The following is a 22,274-nucleotide window of genomic DNA, read 5'->3' as shown; positions in this document are numbered from 1 at the left end:
AAGGCGTCTGTGAAGTCCTGAACATCCGCAAGACCAGGACGACTGCTCTACATCCACAATCCGATGGGATGGTTGAACGCATGAACAGAACTATCAACCGTTATCTGGCCAAAGTAGTCTCTGACCACCAAAGAGACTGGGACAAATTTCTTCACCTGTTCCTGTTGGCCTACCGTTCATCCGTCCAAGAATCTACAGGGCAAACTCCAGCCAGCATCGTTATGGGACGGGAAGTGCGCCTACCCTGTGATCTGAAATTTGGTTGCCGACCGGGAGAAGAAGTCGCCGGAGAAGATTATGTCCACACACTACGTCAAAGGATGGACGACATTCATCAGAGAGTCCGCCTAAATATTCAAAGTGCTAGTGACCGAATGAAGGAACACTACGACATTCAAGCTGAGCATGGAGGATACCAACCAGGGAAGTTGGTGTGGCTATATAACCCGCAGAGACGTCGTGGGTTATCTCCGAAGCTACAATCCTCGTGGGAAGGGCCATACGAAGTCATGGATAGAATTAATGACGTCGTATACCGTATCAGAAAATTGCCAAAAGGAAAACCGAGGGTAGTCCATTTCAACCGTTTGAGCCCCTACCAAGGCGAAATAGAAGATCGTGCTGGGACCGTGAGAACCTGCAGCTTTGATCCCCCTGATTCGGAGATGTCCTTTGACGATTTCATGGCCCGATACAACAGCAGTGAGAAGGCTCGCTATGGTGTAACCAAAGAAGATCAACGAGACCTCTTTTCCGTGCCTCCTGATTATTCGCTCGCTCATTGTGTGGCTCGAGATTTGCGGATGTCCAGAGGAATCGCTGCGACGTTCAATGAGAAGTTTGGGCGTGTCGGAGAACTACGCCGACAGGATCCAGAGGTTGGAAGCGTCTTGAGGCTAACCGACAATGCACATGGTCAAGCAAGGCACATCTTCTACCTGGTCACCAAGGAATGGTCCCCGAGTAAGCCGACTTATCTCAATCTATGGAAGACCCTGATTGAACTGAGAGAAGCCCTGCTAAACAACAACATTGCACGATTAGCCATTCCGAAGCTGGCGTGTGGACTCGATGGTTTGAGTTGGCGTACAATCCGGAACATGATTGAAGTCTTGTTCAGATTTACGGGAATCGAGATCCTCGTTTGCTGCTACAACCCAAAGCTGAGATCGGGAGAGAAAACTGTAGACTGCTATTTCTACCAGACTTCGCAATGTACCAGGGGCCAGCTTTGCAAATACCTTCATTCACCGTATACATCTCGGGACGAGCATGTGCCTAAGAAGGGGGCAGTGTTGCGGGCCGGTGTGGACTCGACCTAACCTCACACCTATAACTTTTTGGGTGACCTTAACATCGCATAGACACCGCAATGATTCATTCGTTCGAGAAGAATCGAGTCCCACTGGAATGGACTAGTACATACGAGAACATTCGAAAACCTTCTCTACGCACCTAACGATCTATGGACAATTCTAGAGTTCTTTACCTGTCGGTATAAAAGCCGGCGGCGGTGGCCTACAGGGGACAGTTATAAATATACCAGTGCAGTTGACGCACTAAAATTCAAAATAAATTCTTAGTTATAAATCGTTTGTAAATAGTTCTATAAGTCTTTTATCGTTATTGTTTTTGTTAATTAGTGTTAAATAAATAGTGTTTAAATAAATTGTGACTTTCTATCCACACGGAACCGACGAAAAACGTAACAATATTAATCTTATGGTGTTAGATTTTCAGCTCTACTTAAACTTAAACCCGTTTGCTTTGCTTTCGCACTTCTAAATAAATAGAAAAAGCCGCCACGTGACGGATCACGGTGTCATTCACGTTTTAACCATTCACAGTTTCTGTTTAAATTGCTTACAGCTGTGAATTGCTGAAACATTTTTTGGGCTTCTTTTTTTATTATTATTTTCACGCATCTTATTGTTCTGTTTTTGATGACTACTTTTCAATATACGAAGATAATTCTCTTTACCTCTACCCTCCATACTCTAGTATAACAGAACAGCTATTTAAGGACTGATTCTTACTTGTTTTATCATAATTTTTAGCAACGTACCGCACAAGAATCAGTTTCCGTCTAGACCAATGACACAAAAGGATTATGAAAGAGTTGAAGAACAACTGGGAGACCTACTAAACCCGCTCAATCAATTTCAACCCTTTAATTTGCAAAAAACACATGGTTGGTCTGCTGGTACTTTAGGTTTGTGCTTGTGAGATAGCTATCTGTCACTCTTATGTATTTTTTTCTTCTGTAGATGATAGTACAGATAGTCAGTATCTCTTAATGAAAAATGCTACAAGTGCCATGTATGACAGTAACATTAGTGGAATAAGTAGTTCAATGGATTCTAGTATGACGTCAAGTATGGTTAGCTCCATGACTGATAACACGAACCATACACGAAGACGAGGTAAGGTATCAAGCAAGATACACATATAATTACGTAATATATGTTTCAATCCATCGTAAACGATTGTAGTACTCAAATGTATTATAGGACTATATTGCTAGTAAGGAACCGAAATTGAAGCCAAATTTTTGACATGGACCTATACAAAATCCACATAAGTCGGTCCTTTTCGTTCGATAGCTTTGAACTACGCAAGCGTGAGAAGTGCTTCGCGATTAGTTGATTTATTTCATACTAACCAATAGAAGTAGTTTTCTAAGTTTCTATCTACGACTATTCGCGCCTTTACTTATAAATTTAAATTTAATCTCGACATATTTAAACAAAAACAAGAAACGGATAGATATAATGAATATCTAAAATAAGAGATTAAAATATTGCCATTACCAATAAAAACATAATATATTATACGTTATTAATATTTAGAGTTTAAAATAGGGCGCGGGCAGGTGACAGCATTCAGCGACGAAGTAGACGAATCAGATCGTTTTATTTGGTGTGTGCGCATGAAAATCCTGTTGAACCAAAAGGATGGACTTATGCAAGATTGATATTCCTATTTATTTTCTGTGGCTTCAATTTCCACTCATTGTGTAAATGCGGTACTAGCAATATAGTCTTATAATATATTTGGTAGTACTAGAATATAGTAGTGATGTAACGATTATCAAGTTTTTACCATTCGCGAATGAGAATCTCTCGCTATATTGGTGAATGGAAATGTGAATAAAAAGTTATGGATGTTATAATTAAGAATAAAAAGGAACTTTTAAATATATTATAATTGTTTGAAAAAATTAATTGTAGAATACCTTGTTTGTTAGTAGTATGTTTAGTTAAAAAAGAATTTCGTAATAAAAGTATTTTTACGTAATTTAAGTATATTTTAGTAAAGATTGACATACATTTAGAAGAAGAATATGTTAGATGATGTATGTTAATTTTTTTTGTCAATATTTATTTAAATAGAAGGATATTTTCATGTTGTCTTGATACATATTATAGTATAGTTTCATAAGCAAGATGGTTATTTTTAGTTCGAAATAAAAGGAGATATACCGGGTGCGCCTCAACAGTGGCTCACCCCTATAGCTTTTTTATTTCTTCAGATAAAAAAAACGAGATTTGGTATGTTAGTATATGACATAAATTAGTATTGATTGACGTATTCAATTGTTTTTGCTCACTTCCCGTTTCACCGGAAATGGCTACAACTTTTCATTTTTAAATGGCAGCCTCGGTATATTTTTATATACTCTAAATAGAATATCATATTATATGTCAATTTTTGACATTTTTGCTTTATAAAAATCGTAAATTTCAATCTAGATAGAGAGTTGTCTTAGAGTGTCATGGCTGTGTTAAAAACACTAACTTTTGATCAAGGAGCCTTGGAAAAATTGATTTTATTGTCTAATGGTTTTCGTGTCTTGTTCTGACCGGTTAAAAGATGTTCAAATCGTATTTTTAATAATATCTCATTTTTTTTCAAATGGATCAAGCGTGGCTCATCAGCATATTTTGGAAAAAGCATTTTTTTACGAATAATTTGGTACCACACACTTGGTATTTCGAGTCAAATTATCGTTATGAACTGCATGTTACATTTTTAAATAAGGCATATGCGAAAATGTCAAAAGTTGACATATGATATGTTATTCTATTCAGATTGTCATTTTCTATCGAATAAAGTAAAAAAATAACGAAAGTGTAATTTAAAAATCAAAAGTTGTAGGGCATTTCCGGTGAAACAGGAAGTGACCGAAAACAATTGAATACGTCAATCAGTTCTGATTTACATATGTCATATACTAACATACCAAATCTCATTTTTTTATCTGAAAAAACAAAAAAGTTATAGGGGTGAGCCACTTTTGGGGCGCACCCGGTATATAAAAATTAATAAAGTTTAAAAATAGAATTATTGCTTTTTAATTTCTATTGAAATATATGTAAAAAAATTAAAAAGGTAAATTATTGTGTATATATATTATATATATATATATATATATATATATATATATATATATATATATATATATATATATATATATATATATATATATATATATATATATATATATATATATATATATATATATATATATATATATATATATATATATATATATATATATATATATATATATTTCTTTGTTCAATTTACCCAATGTTAGTTACATTTTATATATTTTTTTAACCAATTATATTTATGCCTCAAAAATATGCGAATATTCGTTACATCGCTAATTTATATTTATATTTGAAGTAGAAACCAAAAGGTAGGAAATTAATCTACTTTTTTATGAATAAATTTTCCATTTTGAATATTTTTATATATGGAATTTGTGGTTTTTATTTCAGTCAGCAATCTTGACACTGACCCTACTGCTGAGATATCCCGATTTCAAGTTCGTTTAGCCTCATTGGCCGTTATTCTTTTGCACGAGGACATTCTCACTCATCAGACTGACAACGAGAAAGTTCTAGTCAAGCAAATGCAAAACACCGTCGAAACTTTCTTTAAAAACATAAATGCGAACATATTTACTAGTCTGAGTCACCAAGGATTCGATCAAATACATAAATTATTTGATGAAGCGTGCAACTTAAGCCATTTAAGGTAAGAAATGCTGCCATTAATTTATATATTGCAATTTTTTCACATTCTTTCAACATTGTAAGAGTAGGCGTTTTGTCCCCGATGTCGCTAACACGTTGCCATCAGATTTTGTCAAATTGCATTTTAAAAACAAAGTCAAAAGTTTAGTTGTTGCGAATGAGTTTTATTAACCATGTGTGATTTCATTAGTCTACTGTTGGCAGCACAAGCCATCCACACTGCGCCGACAAGTTGTCGTAAAATATACGAATAAAACATAGACACTTTGATCTTTACCGACTCGAAACGGGACATTAAAAAGTCTACGAATTTTGAAACAAAACAAAAATGTAGAAATGTATTCGATTTGTCGCAATTTTGTCGTAAAACATGAATGTTTCTGTCTTGTCACTGTTTTGTCTGCTTGGTTTGTTGAACCCGGCTTTACATATGGGACCGGAAGAAGCACATAATTTCTTTTATCCACATAACGGACAAATGAAGCATTTTTGTATAGAGGTAAATTGGATCCAATGAACTTATTTTGGTTCTCAAAATACCTAGTAGTTTTTGTCCACGGAATATTGGGACACCCTGTATGGCTACGCAGAAGGCTGCTTACGCTTCGTCCTACGTGGGAGACAAAAGCGAGCGAGCGACGTGTTCGACAACAGAGGGCGATGAGCGCGACTCGCGCGACGGCATATTTCAATTGCCTGCGATGCCTCTTCAGTCGCGCGACTCTCCTACCTAGGACAGCTTCGTAAGAAAACGTTATTTGATAAATACGCGTCGCTCGCACCGCCCCATTCGCGCGCTTTTGTCTCCCACGTAGGACGAAGCCTTACACATATAAAATTGTTGGAATGCAATAGAGAAGCTTATGTTGGTCAGGTAAATTTGTTAAAGGAAAAAACCACTCACAAGTTGGTTTCCCTTTGGATTTTGAGATAGTTAGTAGATTTATCAGTTTCAAAATATGTAGATCTAGTTTAATGACAGGTGAAAATTAATGGGGTTTTTTATTTCGGCTCTCCAAAAAAATCCTGTATGGGTATTATATGCCATTGCACTGCAAGAAAATCTACAAAATAAAATAGTTATTTTTTGTAAAAACTTCTGCGTTAAATCTAAACGGACACTGCTTGTCAGAAGTTATGTTTACAGTTATACAAATTTGCCTAACAAAGAAAAAAATGCTTAACCTTTCGGAAAGTTTATCTCTTTCCGTCGTCGGAAGCAAAAAAATACAAAGAATAAAGAAAAAAAAACTATTTAAAATATTTAAATTGAACTATTCAAGAACACTTTACTTTTTTTAAATAGGTACGTCTACAAGAAACCGTTGACGTTCTGTTAAAATGACATTATATTAAGTTAAACTATGAGCTAAACTTCAAAATTAACATTTACTACATGATAACAATTACTTAATAAGGTAAAACCAAAAAGCCCCAAACTTTCTGTATGATTATTTTTAAATTTTACGTATGTTATGTTTATTTATGTTAGGTTCTTTAAAATCAAAGAAGCGATTGCCATATATTACTAACATCTACAGATGCATGTGCAATACATTTATTTTTATTACATTGAATTAAAAAGCCTCTTTTATTTTTCTTTTAGAGGCTATCGCTTCTTTCATTGTAATTTTGGCGTTATTTTTTTTATTTCAGATTGTTATCATCTCCTCTTCATATTGAGGCAGATGAAAAAACTACTTCTACCGCGTTTTCCATAACCGGTCATTTGACAGCCAACAAATTTGATCTTTTGGAGTGTCTACATAATTCGGAAAAGGTCACGTATGTTCCTATAGTTAATTTTAACAGGGCTGGTTCTAGTTTACCCAGTTCAGTTAAGTCAAACGTCAAGTTGAAATTTAAACACGTTCAACGAAGTAATCCTAACAGTAGGAGTCACGGACCAAAATCTGATCTATCGTAAGTTTTTATTATACATTGTGTTTATGATTTTTTTATATGCAGAGAAAAAACACTTTTTAAGTTCCTTATATATTTTTCATTTATTGATAAAGGCCTCTGTTTTAAATATTGTAGTACTTTAATGTTGTGTGAATTTAATATTTTTGAAGATCTTTTGTATACGAAAGGACATATTTAAATTTTGACTAATATATTTGTATATTAGGGTGCAAAAACTTCTACTGAAAATACAAATTGTGAGCTTTTTGGCTACACTATACAGGGTGCTACAAATTCGAGGTACGAGCATTGGTATCTCGGAAACCGTAATAGATACGAAGATGGTTAAATTGGGCCAGTTGGGGCAAAATTGCGCCTAGAGGTGTTCACCAAGATGCCATCAAAAAAGTTTAAAAAATTTCAAGGATTGCTGAGTCTTTTCGAAAAAACGGATTTTTTTGAAAATTAATTTTATTTTTTTCTGTCGTTACTTTTTAGAAAATCAAAAAACTTATTCCATATTCTCATAGCCACTTAATTAGGGCTATAATAGCTGATAATTTGTGAGACACAGAGGCCAACTTATATTTTTTAAATACGGACCTGCATTTTTTATATCAAGTTTTGAAAGAACTCGGTCTCCTGAATATAATGAGATGCAACACTTATATTTTTTTTTTGTTTTGTGTACCTTAATAACAACAAAACTATTTAATTATTATTTAAAATAATTTCAAGTCCGACTCTGGTTTTTTAAATTATTTAATCTGCTTATATTCATCGCAACAATATTGATTAGCGCTAATTAACAATGCAATAATTAATTAACAAAATCAAATAAATAATATCCAGGTAAGCAATTTAAAGATATTATTTTTAACTTTTTTTACTTTGCATTTGAAATTTCAGTGTACAATCTCATAATTTGTATAATATTAATCGTCGTTATTATAAATTAGTTAACTTCTACTAACTAGTTTCTAGTTCGAAAAGGTTATAACCCTCCCTATTGCACAAATTTATTTTTCGTTCAGTTTTATTTATAGCTCTTGGAACAGATCTTCTTATACTTCCGAATGCATTTTGTACTCTTTATTGTAAATGCTGAGATGTACTGATTTCACATATACATATTATTTATTTTATATTATTTTTTATTATTTTATTGCATTTGATTTTCCGTATTCAATGTTTTACCCCACTTCATTGTTAACTTTGAAGGCTTATCAATATTGGAACGATGAACAGATTAAATATTTAAAAAAAAACAGGGCTGGACTTGAAATTAGTTTAAATAAATTGTGCTCAAATGTCCAAAACAAAAAAAAGTATTTAGTGTGGCATATCATTGTACTTAGGATACCGAGTTCTTTCATAACCTAAAATAAAAAATGCAGGTCCGTATTTAAAGAAATTAAGTTGGCCTCTGTATCTCACAAACTATCAGCTAATTTGAAAATATAAAAATACTATCAGATAACCCTAATAAAGTGGCAATGAGAATGTGCAATTAGTTTTTTTACTTTCTAAAAAGCAACGACAGAAAAAAATAAAATTGATTTTCAAAAAAATCCGTTTTTTCCAAAAAACTCAGCAATCCTTGAAATTTTTAAAACTTTTTTGATGGCATCTTAGTGAACACCCCAAAGCGCAATTTTTTTTTTACGCCCCAATTTAACCATGTTCGTATCTATTACGGTTTCCGAGATACCAATGCTCGTACTCGAATTAGTAGTAGCACCCCTGTATATCGTCCTATTGCTGCCAAAAGTCATTGACTAACATTTTTCCGAATAACCTAAAAATTCAATTACTAACTATATTTTGAAGCGGAGAATCGATTGAAAAAGTTATTAACTACGATTTTTGCCTATTTATGCTGTATTTTAATACCGAATAGTCACTAACAAAAACTTTATGCAATATAATTAATCTTTTGATGCGTTTTTCTCGGAAGTAATAAAAAGTAAGTTAGTGACTTTTGGCAGCAATAGGACGATATTATATAATTTTTTGATATTCTTTTTTGCAGGATTTATATGGATAAGTGCTCTGTAGAATGTGATATATCTATAATAGATAGGATTACTGGCTTATTAAATTGTCCCCCAATATGTACCTCAGTTAAGACAGGGACGAACATATGGGGTACAAATCAGGCACAATACAAACCGACCATAAACACAGCTGAAAATGAATCTACTTTAGACCTGAAAGTGATCTGTCCATTTTTGAATTTTAAATTAAGGTATGTTCAAATAATATAACCATTAGAAACTAAATTCTTCTTCGATTTATTAATAAATTAGGAATCATTCAATTTATAGTTTAATAATATGATTTAGGTACAGTCACAGATTAGGTATCCTATAAGTATACAGATAAAAATCTTGTCCCTAATTCGTGGTACGAAAATTGTTTTTTATGACGATGTGCAAACGAGTCAAATTTCCTGTGCGCAAAAATAAACTCGCGTAAAATAACAATAAACAGCGTAATAGAGAGATATCGCTAAACCGAATAGCGTGCATGGACGTTAATAAGGCCAGGTGTAATTTCCTTTACGTGAGGTGGTATTAACTCTCTTCATTTATAGTTATCGGATCGGAAAGAATTCTGATCGCGTCGCGTCCGCTATTTAAACTTAACCTAACTTTGAATTTAAAACTTTGAAATTGTTTTGTTTACTAGGTATTTTAAAACTAAAGGGCTAAAGTGCTTATTTCCAGTGCTTTATTGTTCAACGACTGCCAATGGGTTTAGGGCAACAAGCAACAAATTCTCTTAGAAGGGCTAAGTCGTCATCTGCTGTAAACCTAAGACTCTTTATAGGTTCTTTAGTATTGGAAGAGGTGGAATCCATATTTTGGGCCATATTTATTTAATTAAAACTAATCCCAGCTACTTAAATATCAAATTACCTAATAAAACTAAAGCAATAAGTCAAAACAATTCACACATAACCTAAAATAAAAGATCTCGCCGGCCGGCTCCGGTTGTCAAATACCCGCACATGCCCATTTAAGTAATTTTTAAACGTTATCAGAGGTTATTTAGAAAGAGCGCTTGGTGTAATTGGTCCGCAAATTACGTCAGGCGGTTCCGTTATTAGCGGGTGTTGCGTTAAAAATTGACTCGCGTATATCGTAACCATGATAAGGTACGCGTAAATACTGGATGTCGCTATTCGGTTTTCCGATATCTCTCTAATAACTGTGCTGGTCAGGCGCAGTGCACAATTTTGTCTATTTTCTTCGAAGACAGTATGTGAGAATTTTTACAATTAAAAAAGTTACAAGATTTCTGAAAATTGCTATGCACTACAAGTATGGATGGGTTGTTTAAAATTTTTGAAGGGAAAAAAACAACCTTATCGAATTTTTCTTATTTAAACATATAGCAAAAGATCCGATCTTCAAAATAAAAAAAGTTTCAATGTCTAAAGTGGTTCTTAAGTTATGACGTATTATGTGTTAAAAAATTGAGTTTTTAAATTATCGCGATTTATGACGTTTTATCGTTATAAAAAAAATGACACCCTAACGATATCCTTATAATTCCATTTCAGATGCTCAGAAACATATCTAATGATTTTATCTAGTTATCTTTTCGAAAAAAAAGTAGTTTAAAAATAATTGGTTTGCGATCGTGATTTTACTTGATAGGGAAAGGCGTACCGGCAACGCCGCAACAGCACACCGTCGCTTTTCTCTCACTCCAACCCATAGACTTAAAATAAAATATAGACTACACTATTTACATCTCAACGCGGACAGACAATATTTTTTGTACACATGTTTACTTCTGGGTACAGTCGACCGAGCCTTCCTCATCCAGCCTATGTTGTGACGTCTTTAATATTATCAATATTTTTTTTCTTGTTATACACATATTTTGAGATATTAATACTACAGTTTAATAAAGTAGGTTTTAATATTCCAAAGATGTATTAAATAGTCCTTATACTACTAAATTATAAGTCGGATACTGTTTAAAGAGGATAAGTTCTTTACAATATGACAACACCGATTAGAAGCGAGGGAGCCTATTCATTCATTTATTACCTTGTAGTACGCGTCGCACGTGTGCGGTAAAGCTTTGTTGCCGCTATATCCCCGGCTGTATTAACGCATTTTCTTAGCTTGTAGTCTTTAATTGTTTATTTTATTGACTTTTTCTGTTCAAGAACTATAAAATATGGTTCGTCAGTGCCAAATTTGCAAGAAATTTGACTTAAATAATCCATTTAAGTCTTGAAACAACTTTCGACCGGTAGGCAACTCTCAATATACCCATTAGGAGTAAGTGGCGTTGTTGTAGAAAGGCGCTTATTTAGATAATATTTTAGTAAAATGTAAAATCTGAATTTTTTCTCTTACATTACATTATTTACTTACTTACATTGTAACAAAATCATAATTATAACCCTGTTAATAATTAATAATGCTTTTATTAAAAATATATTCCGGTTTATTCTAAAATTATCTTGAGAATCTAAAATAACATACAAGAATTTTAAAATGATATTACATTATGAAGCAATATTTTTTAATATACCGGGTCGTCTCAAAAGTGGCTCGCCCCTATAACTTTTTTATTTTTTCAGATAAAAAAAACAGATTTGTATGTTAGTAGGTATATGACATAAATTAGGATTTATTGACGTATTCAATTGTTTTTGGTATCTTCCTGTTTCACGGAAATGATTACATCTTTTGATTTTTAAAGGCACCTTCGGTATATTGCTACTTTATTCGATAAAAAATGATACTCTGAATAGAATGGCATATCATATGTCAACTTTTGACATTGTCGCTTAAAAACAAATCGTATTTTAAATTTCAATCCAGGGTGCCATGGTGTTGTTAAAAACACTAAGGTTTAATCAAGGAGCCTTGGAAAAATAGTTTTGATCGTCTAATGGGTTTCGTGTCTTGTCTAGGCCGGTTAAAAGATGTACAAATCGTATTTTTAATCATACATATGTCAATTTTTTCAAATGGAACAAGGGTGACTCATTAGCATATTTGGAAAGCATTTTTTATGAATATATTGATACCACACACTTGGTATTTCGAGTCAAATTGTCGTTATGAACCGCGTGTTACAATTACAATTAAACCATATGCGAGAATGTCAAAAGTTGACATATGATGTGTCATTCTATTCAGAGTGCCATTTTCTATCGAATAAAGTAGAAATATACCAAGGGTGCCGTTTAAAAATTAAAAGTTATAGTCATTTCCGGTGAAACAGGAAGTGACCAAAAACAATTGAATGCGTCAATCAATCCTAATTTATGTCATGTACTAACATACTAAATCTTGTTTTTTTTATTTGAAAATATAAAAAAATTATGGGGGATGAGCCACTTTTGGGACGCACCCGGTATAATACAGTACCGAGTTAAATAAATGTAGTTTTTATTTTATCCACTTCCTATCACCTTCCTTGCTTTAATGGAACAGATTTATGTTTTCTATAATTTACATAAGACATCACTTAACCAGAAAAAAAATTACAACAATCATATTTTTTTTTTCTCCCTGTCGCCGATTCTATTATATCTGTGGAATAGATCCTGTTTTAATTAATATTAGGGGTTGTAAATGTTTGACTAAAATTAATAATTTATTATTAATTTCAAAAATTACGTAATTTCGATTATAAAATTTCTTCTATAACGTGTATTTTATTATTTTTATCCTTTTTGTACTCTAAGACGTTTTTTTCTAAACTTTTATTTAAAAACCTGTCCTAAATCTTAATAAAATATAAAAAAGTTTAAATACGATATATTTTTAATTTAATTATAGCTTCATTAAAATAAAAAAATTACCCGGCTATGATACGGAGAGTTCAGGTATACTTGAGAAACGAAAGACAGTGTTGTGTTTCTCGGCAGAGTCGTCAGGGAACGACCGTTACGACAGAGACAACCTATCTATCGTTCGTGTCGCACTCGTTATAACCTAAAACAATAACACAACAATAACAAAACAGTGTCTAACTGCATGTTCCAGCTATTTATGAATGAGATGCTCAGTCTATATTTTATTTTAAGTCTATGCTCCAACCTAATTATAAACGTTGTCTCTGTAGATTTTGCTATGGTAGCTTGAGGGCGCGTCAACTATAATAGTCTATTTCCCTCGAGCAAATTTTTATCGAAAAACGCCAAATTGTGATACAAGCATGAAATTTGGCATAGTTATAAAAAACGATATTTTAAGAGATTTGACCCGATTAGCCACCCTCCCGGACCCGTAGGACACCCCATACCGCCATTTTGAGAAAATGGCGGACAAAAATTTCTTACATCTTAGGCTTTTTTAATATGGGCGATATTATACTCTATATTATATAATTCGAGGACGGAGAATCCAAAAAAAAATGTTTCAGGTCGATATGACCTTTACTGGCCTTGAAAACTGCTTTATGATTAAAAAAAATTGACATTTTTGCAGACTTTGGTTAAAAAAATTAAACGGCTAGAATGAACGAATTTATAACAAAAATAAGTAATTTACATTAAAAAAGTTAAAAAAAAAGTGTTTTCCAAAATTATAGCTGTCAACGACGATCATAGGCGGCGCATGGATTTTTTGAAATATTTGTTAAAATTTTCCGGAATTGACTAAATGAAACTGAATGGCCTTCCAAATGATTTTATAGCAAATAAATAAAAAAAAATAAAATAAAAACATTTTAATTTTTCGGGGAATTCTCATCGAGGCGACCTGTCAACCCTGTACGCATTACGCAATCCGTATTGCTTATTGTTTTATCGTTTGTATCGTCACGCCGAAAACTAAATTTGCATATTGCTGGTTTTAGATTTTAAAGACTGAAATTGTCAAAACCAAAACCAATTTTAACAAGAAAATCATTAATCGGGCAAAATGTTTCTATAAACTGGGAAAATTATTGTACATGTCAAGTAAAAAGAGGTCAACTCAGAAACCCTCCTGAATAATCCAGTCAAAAAATCTAAAACAGGTTATGAAACAATTGCTGCAAATCCGTCACAGTTGAGTGAATTGAGACATGTGCTAATTTTTTACACAGCTAATTTTTTACATGAAGGAGATGGAATAAAGTCGGCGTTTGAAAAATATAATGCTCTTATATATTTATTATAATATATATATATATATATTCTTATATACTGGAGATCGATTAAAAAGACTTTTTAAAAAACTCCAGGAAAAGAGCGAAATCCAAGAAAACGACCATCTTGAACACGAATCTGAACCTTCATCGTCACAAGAATTAAAGAAAACTCTCTGCGTGCTCTTCGAATCTTTAGCAGGACAATGTGCTTTTTGTGTAAAGCCCCAGGTTTTCGAAAAAATCCTCTACGAAAATGCGCCATAGATGATATTTCTAAAAATGTAAAGAGGTGTGCTGCAGTACTTAAAGATTTTGAGTTGGTCGCTTATGTAACTCAAGGAGACTTGGTAGCCCAAGACAGTCAGTATCATCCTAAATGCCTCGCAAACGTTTATAATAAAGCGAGACAGAATGAGTGCCCAACTAAATCAGATAGTGATGAATTAATGTGTGAAGATATGGCTTTTGCTGACCTGCTTATTTTTATGCAGAAAAAGCTTTGTGATTCTTATAACTATGCGTTTAGGATGGCAGATTTATTCCACATGTATCATGTGAGGTTAGCAGAGCTTCAAGGGATTCCGGAAAATTAAGTTAAACGAGAAAAAACTGATAAGTTTAGACAAAAAAATTTGGCTCGTTTTCCAAAGTTGGAAGCTAAAAAGTCTGGCCGGGTATATATTCTTTTACAATCAGAGGCTAATCAATATAATTGGTCAAATAGAAGCATTCACGGTGAAGCTATACGACGCCATGACCCAGTTATCGAAGGTCAATGAGTTAAGAAAAGTGCAATTTTGTAGGGATGATAGACAAATAGCAATGTGTGCACCCAAGGATACTATAGAGATAAGGATAGTTCGATTCGTATCTTCCTGCACTGTCAGTTTTTTTACGTCATCTACTGACCGAGTTGAAGTTGGCGCTAAAGATTTTAGACAGTGACAGTTATTTTTGCATTTGACGGACGAGCGCACAGTGCGTTGGAAGATAAATTTAGCGGGACAAAAGCGTTTGGTTAGAAATAACCCAAAAATGTGTACTGATAAGAATAAATAGTAGACATTCCAATTGATACAAAAATGCATGAATATTCTTTGTATTTCGATACATTTTTATCAACCAAATTTGGTCGTTTTCTGCTGAGCAAGGCAGAGATCATACGAAAACAAAATATTTACAAGTGCTTATACATTTTATTCCAAACCCAAATTATGTTGAAGATTGCCAAAGGTATGTACTTTTCTACTGTACGTATATTATTTGTTAAAATCCTTCGTGCCTTTGTTCTGCAGATATCAAACTTTCACTTTTTTTTCAAATATCGATATATTGAATGATGTAGATCTTTTGAGTTACCAATAGTTACCAACACAGGTAGTTATAGTCATAGGGAGTTCAAGCTTAACAGGTGAATGTCCAAAAAGATTCATTTCAATCGGATAGTATAAAAACAAAACAACTCCATCAAAAGGCACTGAGTTTAAAAATTGTCTTAGATACTTACTATATATGTATGAATTTACAATTACCGAGTGTTAAAAATTTTAATACTAATTAAAATACCTATCTTATTTATTATTTTCAAAATAAAATATATTTTTTTAAAATAAATTATAGAGGGTGTCACAAGATTACAAATTAATTAAAAAAAACTGCTAAAGAGTTTTTTGATATCATAATTTTATGTATTTGGCAATAGTTTACAATACGGTTTTTGTGTGTCATGTACGAATAATATCATAGTTTTATTATCTTGTATTTATTTAAAATAAATTAAGTTGTTAATAAATAAATAAATTTAACCATATAGTTGCTATATATTAGACCATTTGCTACGTTCTTTATAGAATTTAGATTTTAAGTCCCAAACATTGCTCTTGAGATTTTGTCCCGCTAGAATAACCATCCGCGCTGGTCAGCGCGTGACGTAGCATTCCACGGCGACTACGACAGCGGCGATTTGACGCGATCGAACAGTCCTTTAGAATATATACAGTCCTTGGTGTGCACCAACAAAAGGAAGCCTTATTGAGCAGTGTCGTAGGACTGCCTACCAAGCGGGACAAATATGGGTCGGTCCTTAATTCATGATGAAAAACATCCTTCACCTGAAAAATGAGGTTGGACATTAAAACTGGATCGATGGGAGCCCAAGTGGAGTGAGGAACCCCAAATTTGGACTGCTTTAAGAGGGTTGGAAAAATGTGGGTGTAGAGGGCAGTGCGAAAGCATACGATGTTCCTGTCGCAAAGCAGGACTTCCTTGCACTCCTGCATGTACGATTTATCAAGGGACATGTGAAAATAAACAAGTTACCTAAATAAAGACTTGAAATTTATCCTGCTTTTTTTAATAAGTATATAATTTTCTTCATTAGAATTTAATCAAGATCAATCAGTATCAACTAGAAACCATTTATTTCTGTTTTGCTTTAAAATCACTTGGAAGACCATTCAATCTCATTTAATTGATTTTGACAAATTTTCTAAATTTTTAACATTATTTAAAAAAATACATGTTTTGCCAACGATCGTTGTAAACAACTATAATTTTAAAAACCACCTTTTTATTACCTTTTTAATATTAATTACTTATTTTTGTTATGCATTTATGCTAGCCGTTTAATTTTTTTTACCAAAGTATGCAAAAATGTCAATTTTTTCAATCATAATGCAGTTTTCATGGTCAGTAAAGGTCACATCGACCTGAAACATTTTTTTTGGATTCTCCATCCTCGAATTATATAATATAGAGTATAATATCGCCAACATTCAGTCTAAAGTTAAGATTTAAGATTTTTTTTTTAACAAATATTTAACAATAAGCAATGCGGATTGCGTAATGCGTACAGGGTTGACAGGTCGCCTGGATGAGAATTCCCCGAAAAATTAAAATATTTTTATTTTATTTTTTTTAGGCCATTCAGTTTCATTTAGTCAATTCCGGAAAATTTTAACAAATATTTCAAAAAATCCATGCGCCGCCTATGATCGTCGTTGACAGCTATAATTTTGGAAAACACGTTTTTTTTTTCACTTTTTTAATGTAAATTACTTATTTTTGTTATAAATTCGTTCATGCTAGCCGTTTAATTTTTTTTAACCAAAATCTGCAAGAATGTCAACTTTTTTAATCATAAAGCAGTTTTCAAGGTCAGTAAAGGTCATATCGACCTGAAACATTTTTTCTTGGATTCTCCATCTTCGAATAATATAATATAGAGAGTATAATATCGCACATATTAAAAAAGCCTAAGATGTAAGAAATTTTTGTCCGCCATTTTGAAAAAATGGCGATATGGGGTGTCCTCCGGGTCTGGGAGGGTGGCTAATCGGGTCAAATCTCTTAAAATATCGTTTTTTATAACTTTGCCAAATTTCATGCTTGTATCACAATTTGGCGTTTTTTTTCTCGAGGGAAATGGACTATAACGGATATTGCGCTCTTGCATAAAAAATGAATAGGAGCCTAAGCCCACGGCCACACAGAAAGCGTCTTTTGCGTTTTTAGCGTGAAGCGTCTTTAGCCACTAAAACAAAATAACAGGATTATATAGGAGTGGCCACACCAAAAGCGTGTAGCGTTCGGCGTGTCTCGCAAAAAACGAAAATGAAAACAAATCAGTTTGTTTTCTGTAGCGTCTTTAGCGTTTTCTAAGATGAGACCCCGTCATAGGCGGACGTTATATTTAATAATACAATAAAAATAAATTAAATAGTATGCATTTTTTTCATTTTAAGGTATTATCTAAAAATATTTTTATAAAGAACATCTATTGTTTAGGAAGATTCTATTAAATTCAAAAATTTGAAGGAAATGTTTGAAAAAGTGTAGTTTGAAATGTTGAAAAAGTAATTAATTAAAAGAGTATTTTTTTACGCGTAAAAAATAGTTTTTTATGCGTAAAAAGTGTTTTTTTCTACGTAAAAAAGGTTTTTTTTAACAGAAACAAATAGTTTTTGACGCGTAAAAAATAGTTTTTGACGCGTAAAAAATAGTTTTTTACATGTAACAAATAGTTTTTTTACACGTAAAAAATATATTTTTGGGTAAAAATGGTTTTTACTGGAAACAATAAGTTTTTGATTAGTTTTTTACGTGTAATAAATAGTTTTTTACACGTAAAACATATCTTTTTTGTATAACAAAAGGTTTTCTACCAGAAACAATAAGTTTTTGACGCGTAAAAAAATAGTTTTTTACATGTAACAAATAGGTTTTCACACGTAACAAGTAGTTTTATAAGCGTAAAAAATAGATATCTACCAGTTTAGAATTTAGAATTCAAAAATTCATTCTAAAATCTACCAGTAACAAATAGTTTTATAGGCGTAAGAAATAGTTTTCTACCAGTAACAAATAGTTTTATACGCGTAAAAAATAGTTTTTTACGTCTAACAAATGTTTTTTTTACACGTAATAATTTGATTCACTTTTACAAAATTTGTATTCAAATATCAATATTTTTGATAAACACGTGGACTGCTCACAAATACACGTCGCGTCACTACGTATTTCTAAGCCGTCAACACGTTTCGTTACAACGAGCTCGTGTGTCAGGGCCGTCTCACTATCTCGTATGTCACGGCCTTGAATTTTTACTCCCAACGCGCGTAAAGAAGTTTCACTCCAAAAAGTTTCATAAATCATGTCCTAAAATTGCATTAGCAACTAGCAATATTTACTATTCTATTATATAATAATAATTATTTATTATATTATATTATAATTATAACAAGTACTAACCACAACACTACAACATAAAAAAATATACACATACAGGGTGGCGCCTCTCATACGCCGCGGAAGCTCCAAGGAGAACAGTAGTTTATACTGAAATAAAATTTTGGCAGCATATGTAGGCTAACTGAAAGCATTTTATAAAAATATATAGAATTATACAGGGTGTCCCCCAAAAAAGTTACACATCAAAGTTGTGTTTTTTCTGATAAACCAACCAAACCAAACCAAACCAAGCACCCTATATATTATTTGATTTTCGGATTCTAGGGAAAAAATAGAGTAAGTTTTATCAAAAAAGCATATACCTAAAATCTAAGGATTTTGACATATTTTCCATTTTGTAAAAATGAAGAGTAAATTTTAAATTTCGATAACAGCTAACTAAATTTTAGTTGACCTTGTATAGCCTGATATTTAATTACAGTAACCATTGTATGTTAAACCAAATTGAAATTTGGCCCGAAAAGTTATACAGAGTGAGACAAAATTAATATAGAACATTAGTCACTTTTAAAAGCAAGTTACTCCTTTATTTTAAATGGAACACCCAGTATATTATTCCGGTGTTCAATGGTGAATTTATATATCTTCAAAATATTATGAAGGTTGCCTACCCCTCAGACGAAAATTTTTCTAGATATTTTAATTTTTATGATTTTGCGTCAGTAGATCTTTATTATTTGAAAAAATCTAGGGTGCCTGTGATATACCTTTTGTGAATTTAACTAAAATTAAACATTGTAGAGTAAAATACTCAACGGCAATAAAAAGATACACGTTTAAAACATATTTTAATTATTATAGAATAAAAACTAGATATAAACCTATAATTATTTGACACAAATTAGCTAGATGAAATCAAATGCTCAAACTGCTTCCTTTCGTGTTAAGCATAAAATGATTGTCTTTTCAAAAGGATCTTTTCATTAAAAGACATATGTGGAGTTCTACGTCAAAATGCAGCTACAATAATTTCTCTAATGTTGTCGACAATAGTTGGTCGAGTTTTGTAAACACTGTCTTTAACATATCCTCATAAAAAAACAGACTAGATAAAATCAGGAGCATTTATAAGTATTCTATTAATTGGTGAATGCGCACTACATTCACCAACTAATAGAATCACATCAATTCTCTCTGATGTAGGATAAGTTTGCATTTTCGGCAAATTTCTGAGAAATTTTTTTGTTTTAACTGACACAAAATGATAACTAGTTGTTAAAGTTGGACTAATTAGACAGCTATGTTGAAGTAAAGTCAGACATATCACAGCCAACTAGATTTTATCAAATAATAAAGATCTACTCAGATCAAATCATGTAAATGAAAATATCTAGGAAAATCTTTGTTTGAGGGGTAGGCAACCTTAATAGTTTTTTGAGGAGAAATGAATTCTCTATTGAATATTGGAATAATATTCTGGGTGTTCCATTTAAAATAAAACAGTAACATACTTTTGAAGATGACCAATATTCAATATTAATTTTGTCTCACCCTGTATAACTTTTTGGACCAAGTTTTAATTTGATTAAAAGTACAATAGTTAATTTAACTACATATTAGGTTTTACTGGGTAAATTCCAATTTAGGTAGCTTTTATTGTAATTTAAAAATTGTTCTTTATTTTTAGAAAATATTAAATATGTCAAAAACCTTACATTTTAGTCATATACTTCTCTAATAAAACTAACCTTTATTTTTCTCCCAGAATCCGAAAATCAATTAATATATAGGGTGTTCCATTACAAAAAAACACAACTTTTATATGTAACTTTTTTGGGGACACCCTATAGAACTCTCTATATTTTTAAAAAGAGCTCTGAATTAACCTATATATGTGTTCACAAAATTTCCTTTCAATACAAACTGTTGTTCTCCTTGAAGCCCCCGCGGCGTATGAGAGGCGCCACCCTGTATAAACTAAAATTCGTAAAATAAATGGCAAATAATTATTATTATTTTTACACACACCACTGGCACTAGCAGTAGATTGTGTTTGTCTCCGAATATATACCCCGGCCCGTCCACGATTCAATCCCAGCATCTTTTATCTTCGTCTCTTCAACGCTAACGGCGCCGATCTCGCCTATCTCTTTCTCACAGGATTGATTGTTGGACGGGCCGGGAATCCACGAGCTTGTGACGTTACTAATTGACATCTTGATAGAAACTGCAGACCTGCCGTGTCTTTTGCGTGTTTTTAATGGACACAAATCGAAAAAAGCGCTTAAAACGGTAATATCGCAAAAAGCGCTTGAGACGCAAAAAATGCAAAGCGCTAAAAACGCTTTCTGTGTGGCCGTGGGCTTATGTTTCTTTTTGAATAGTTAAATAAAACACAAAATTTCCAAAAAGTCAGCGCAAACCACATCCTTCTATCTTCTCTGTAACAGAAAAAATTAAGAGAAAATATTAAGTTAGGCTACTAAGTTATATTTTTTATCTTATGGAACACTCGGTATTTTATTTCATTTTTGGATTATCGGCCCAAAAAAAGCATATATTATAAGGGTTAAATATATTTAAAATCTTTGGTTTTTGAGATATTTGAAGATATTTAAATATGCATGCTACAATAGAATAGATTTGGTTTGGTTTGGTTTACAGCCTCTACATTACTTTTCAGAATTAATTCCTGTGCTGAGTTTAAAGGTAGGGAAATAAACTTTACTGAAAAATGTTATTGCTTCCTTAAATTTATACAGGGGTACCAAAAATTGCTGATCTATTTTAAGGATTGATTTTATATAAAAACTTTGTTATTTCAAATGCAACACCCTGTATTTTTGAAAATAAATCGAAGCAGATTCAAATGCTCTTTCAAACTATATTAGGGTTTCCTATACCTATCTTGCTCATATTTTGAATAAAAAGCGATTTTTCAATAAAATCGCAGTCAAGATGGCTAGTGTTGCCATAGTAATTTTCTAGTGATATTTATTAACTATTTTCAAAATCGACATTAGTTTATGGACATTATTATTTAGATTTATAACAGTTTACTTAAATTTACCTACAATCTACATATATAAATGCTAATGTTTATCTGTGTCGTTTCTACTGAAGTAACGACTTGCTCTAGAAAGTTGCTTTTTTTACTAAAAGATAGCTAATTGGCTCTTCTAAAAACTGTCGTAGTTGTGTTTGTTCTTCATTTAATTAAAAAAAATAAAAAGTATTTTTTTCCTGATGTTGTGGCGGATGCGCCAGGCTTCAACTAGTAGTTTAATAAGTAAGTATTCATTATTTTATCAAGAAAAATAAAGCAGTATCTGCTGGCGCAACGAATGGATATGTTACTAGTGATTTTATTTTCTGAGAAAAATTGCTTCTTGGCCTCAAGGGCTTATGTTCAAAGATATCCAAATAGGAATCTTCCTGATAAGCGTTCCTTTGAAAAACTACTTGTAGTATTTCGCAGAACTAGTAGTGAGGTTTATAAAAATCCTATTAGCCAGAAACCTG

The 22,274-nt window shown here is 32.4% G+C and overlaps 1 protein-coding gene across 1 annotated transcript in view; it reads left to right on the top strand.

The window, feature by feature from the left end:
• Nucleotides 1-22,274, top strand: part of LOC115874752 (autophagy-related protein 2 homolog A) — a 97,850-nt gene that overhangs the window by 12,914 nt on the left and 62,662 nt on the right. The window contains exons 8-12 of the mRNA XM_030890028.1: nt 2,058-2,212; nt 2,268-2,423; nt 4,788-5,046; nt 6,702-6,968; nt 8,983-9,198. Coding sequence (XP_030745888.1) covers nt 2,058-2,212; nt 2,268-2,423; nt 4,788-5,046; nt 6,702-6,968; nt 8,983-9,198 — 1,053 coding nt within the window. The remainder of the gene's footprint in view (nt 1-2,057; nt 2,213-2,267; nt 2,424-4,787; nt 5,047-6,701; nt 6,969-8,982; nt 9,199-22,274) is intronic.

This window comes from Sitophilus oryzae, unplaced genomic scaffold, assembly GCF_002938485.1.
Source record: "Sitophilus oryzae breed Bouriz unplaced genomic scaffold, Soryzae_2.0 scaffold_1297_pilon_pilon, whole genome shotgun sequence".
Lineage (NCBI taxonomy): Eukaryota > Metazoa > Arthropoda > Insecta > Coleoptera > Curculionidae > Sitophilus > Sitophilus oryzae.
The sequence above is the reverse complement of the archived record's forward strand: the minus strand, read 5'-3'. Positions and strand labels throughout refer to the sequence as shown.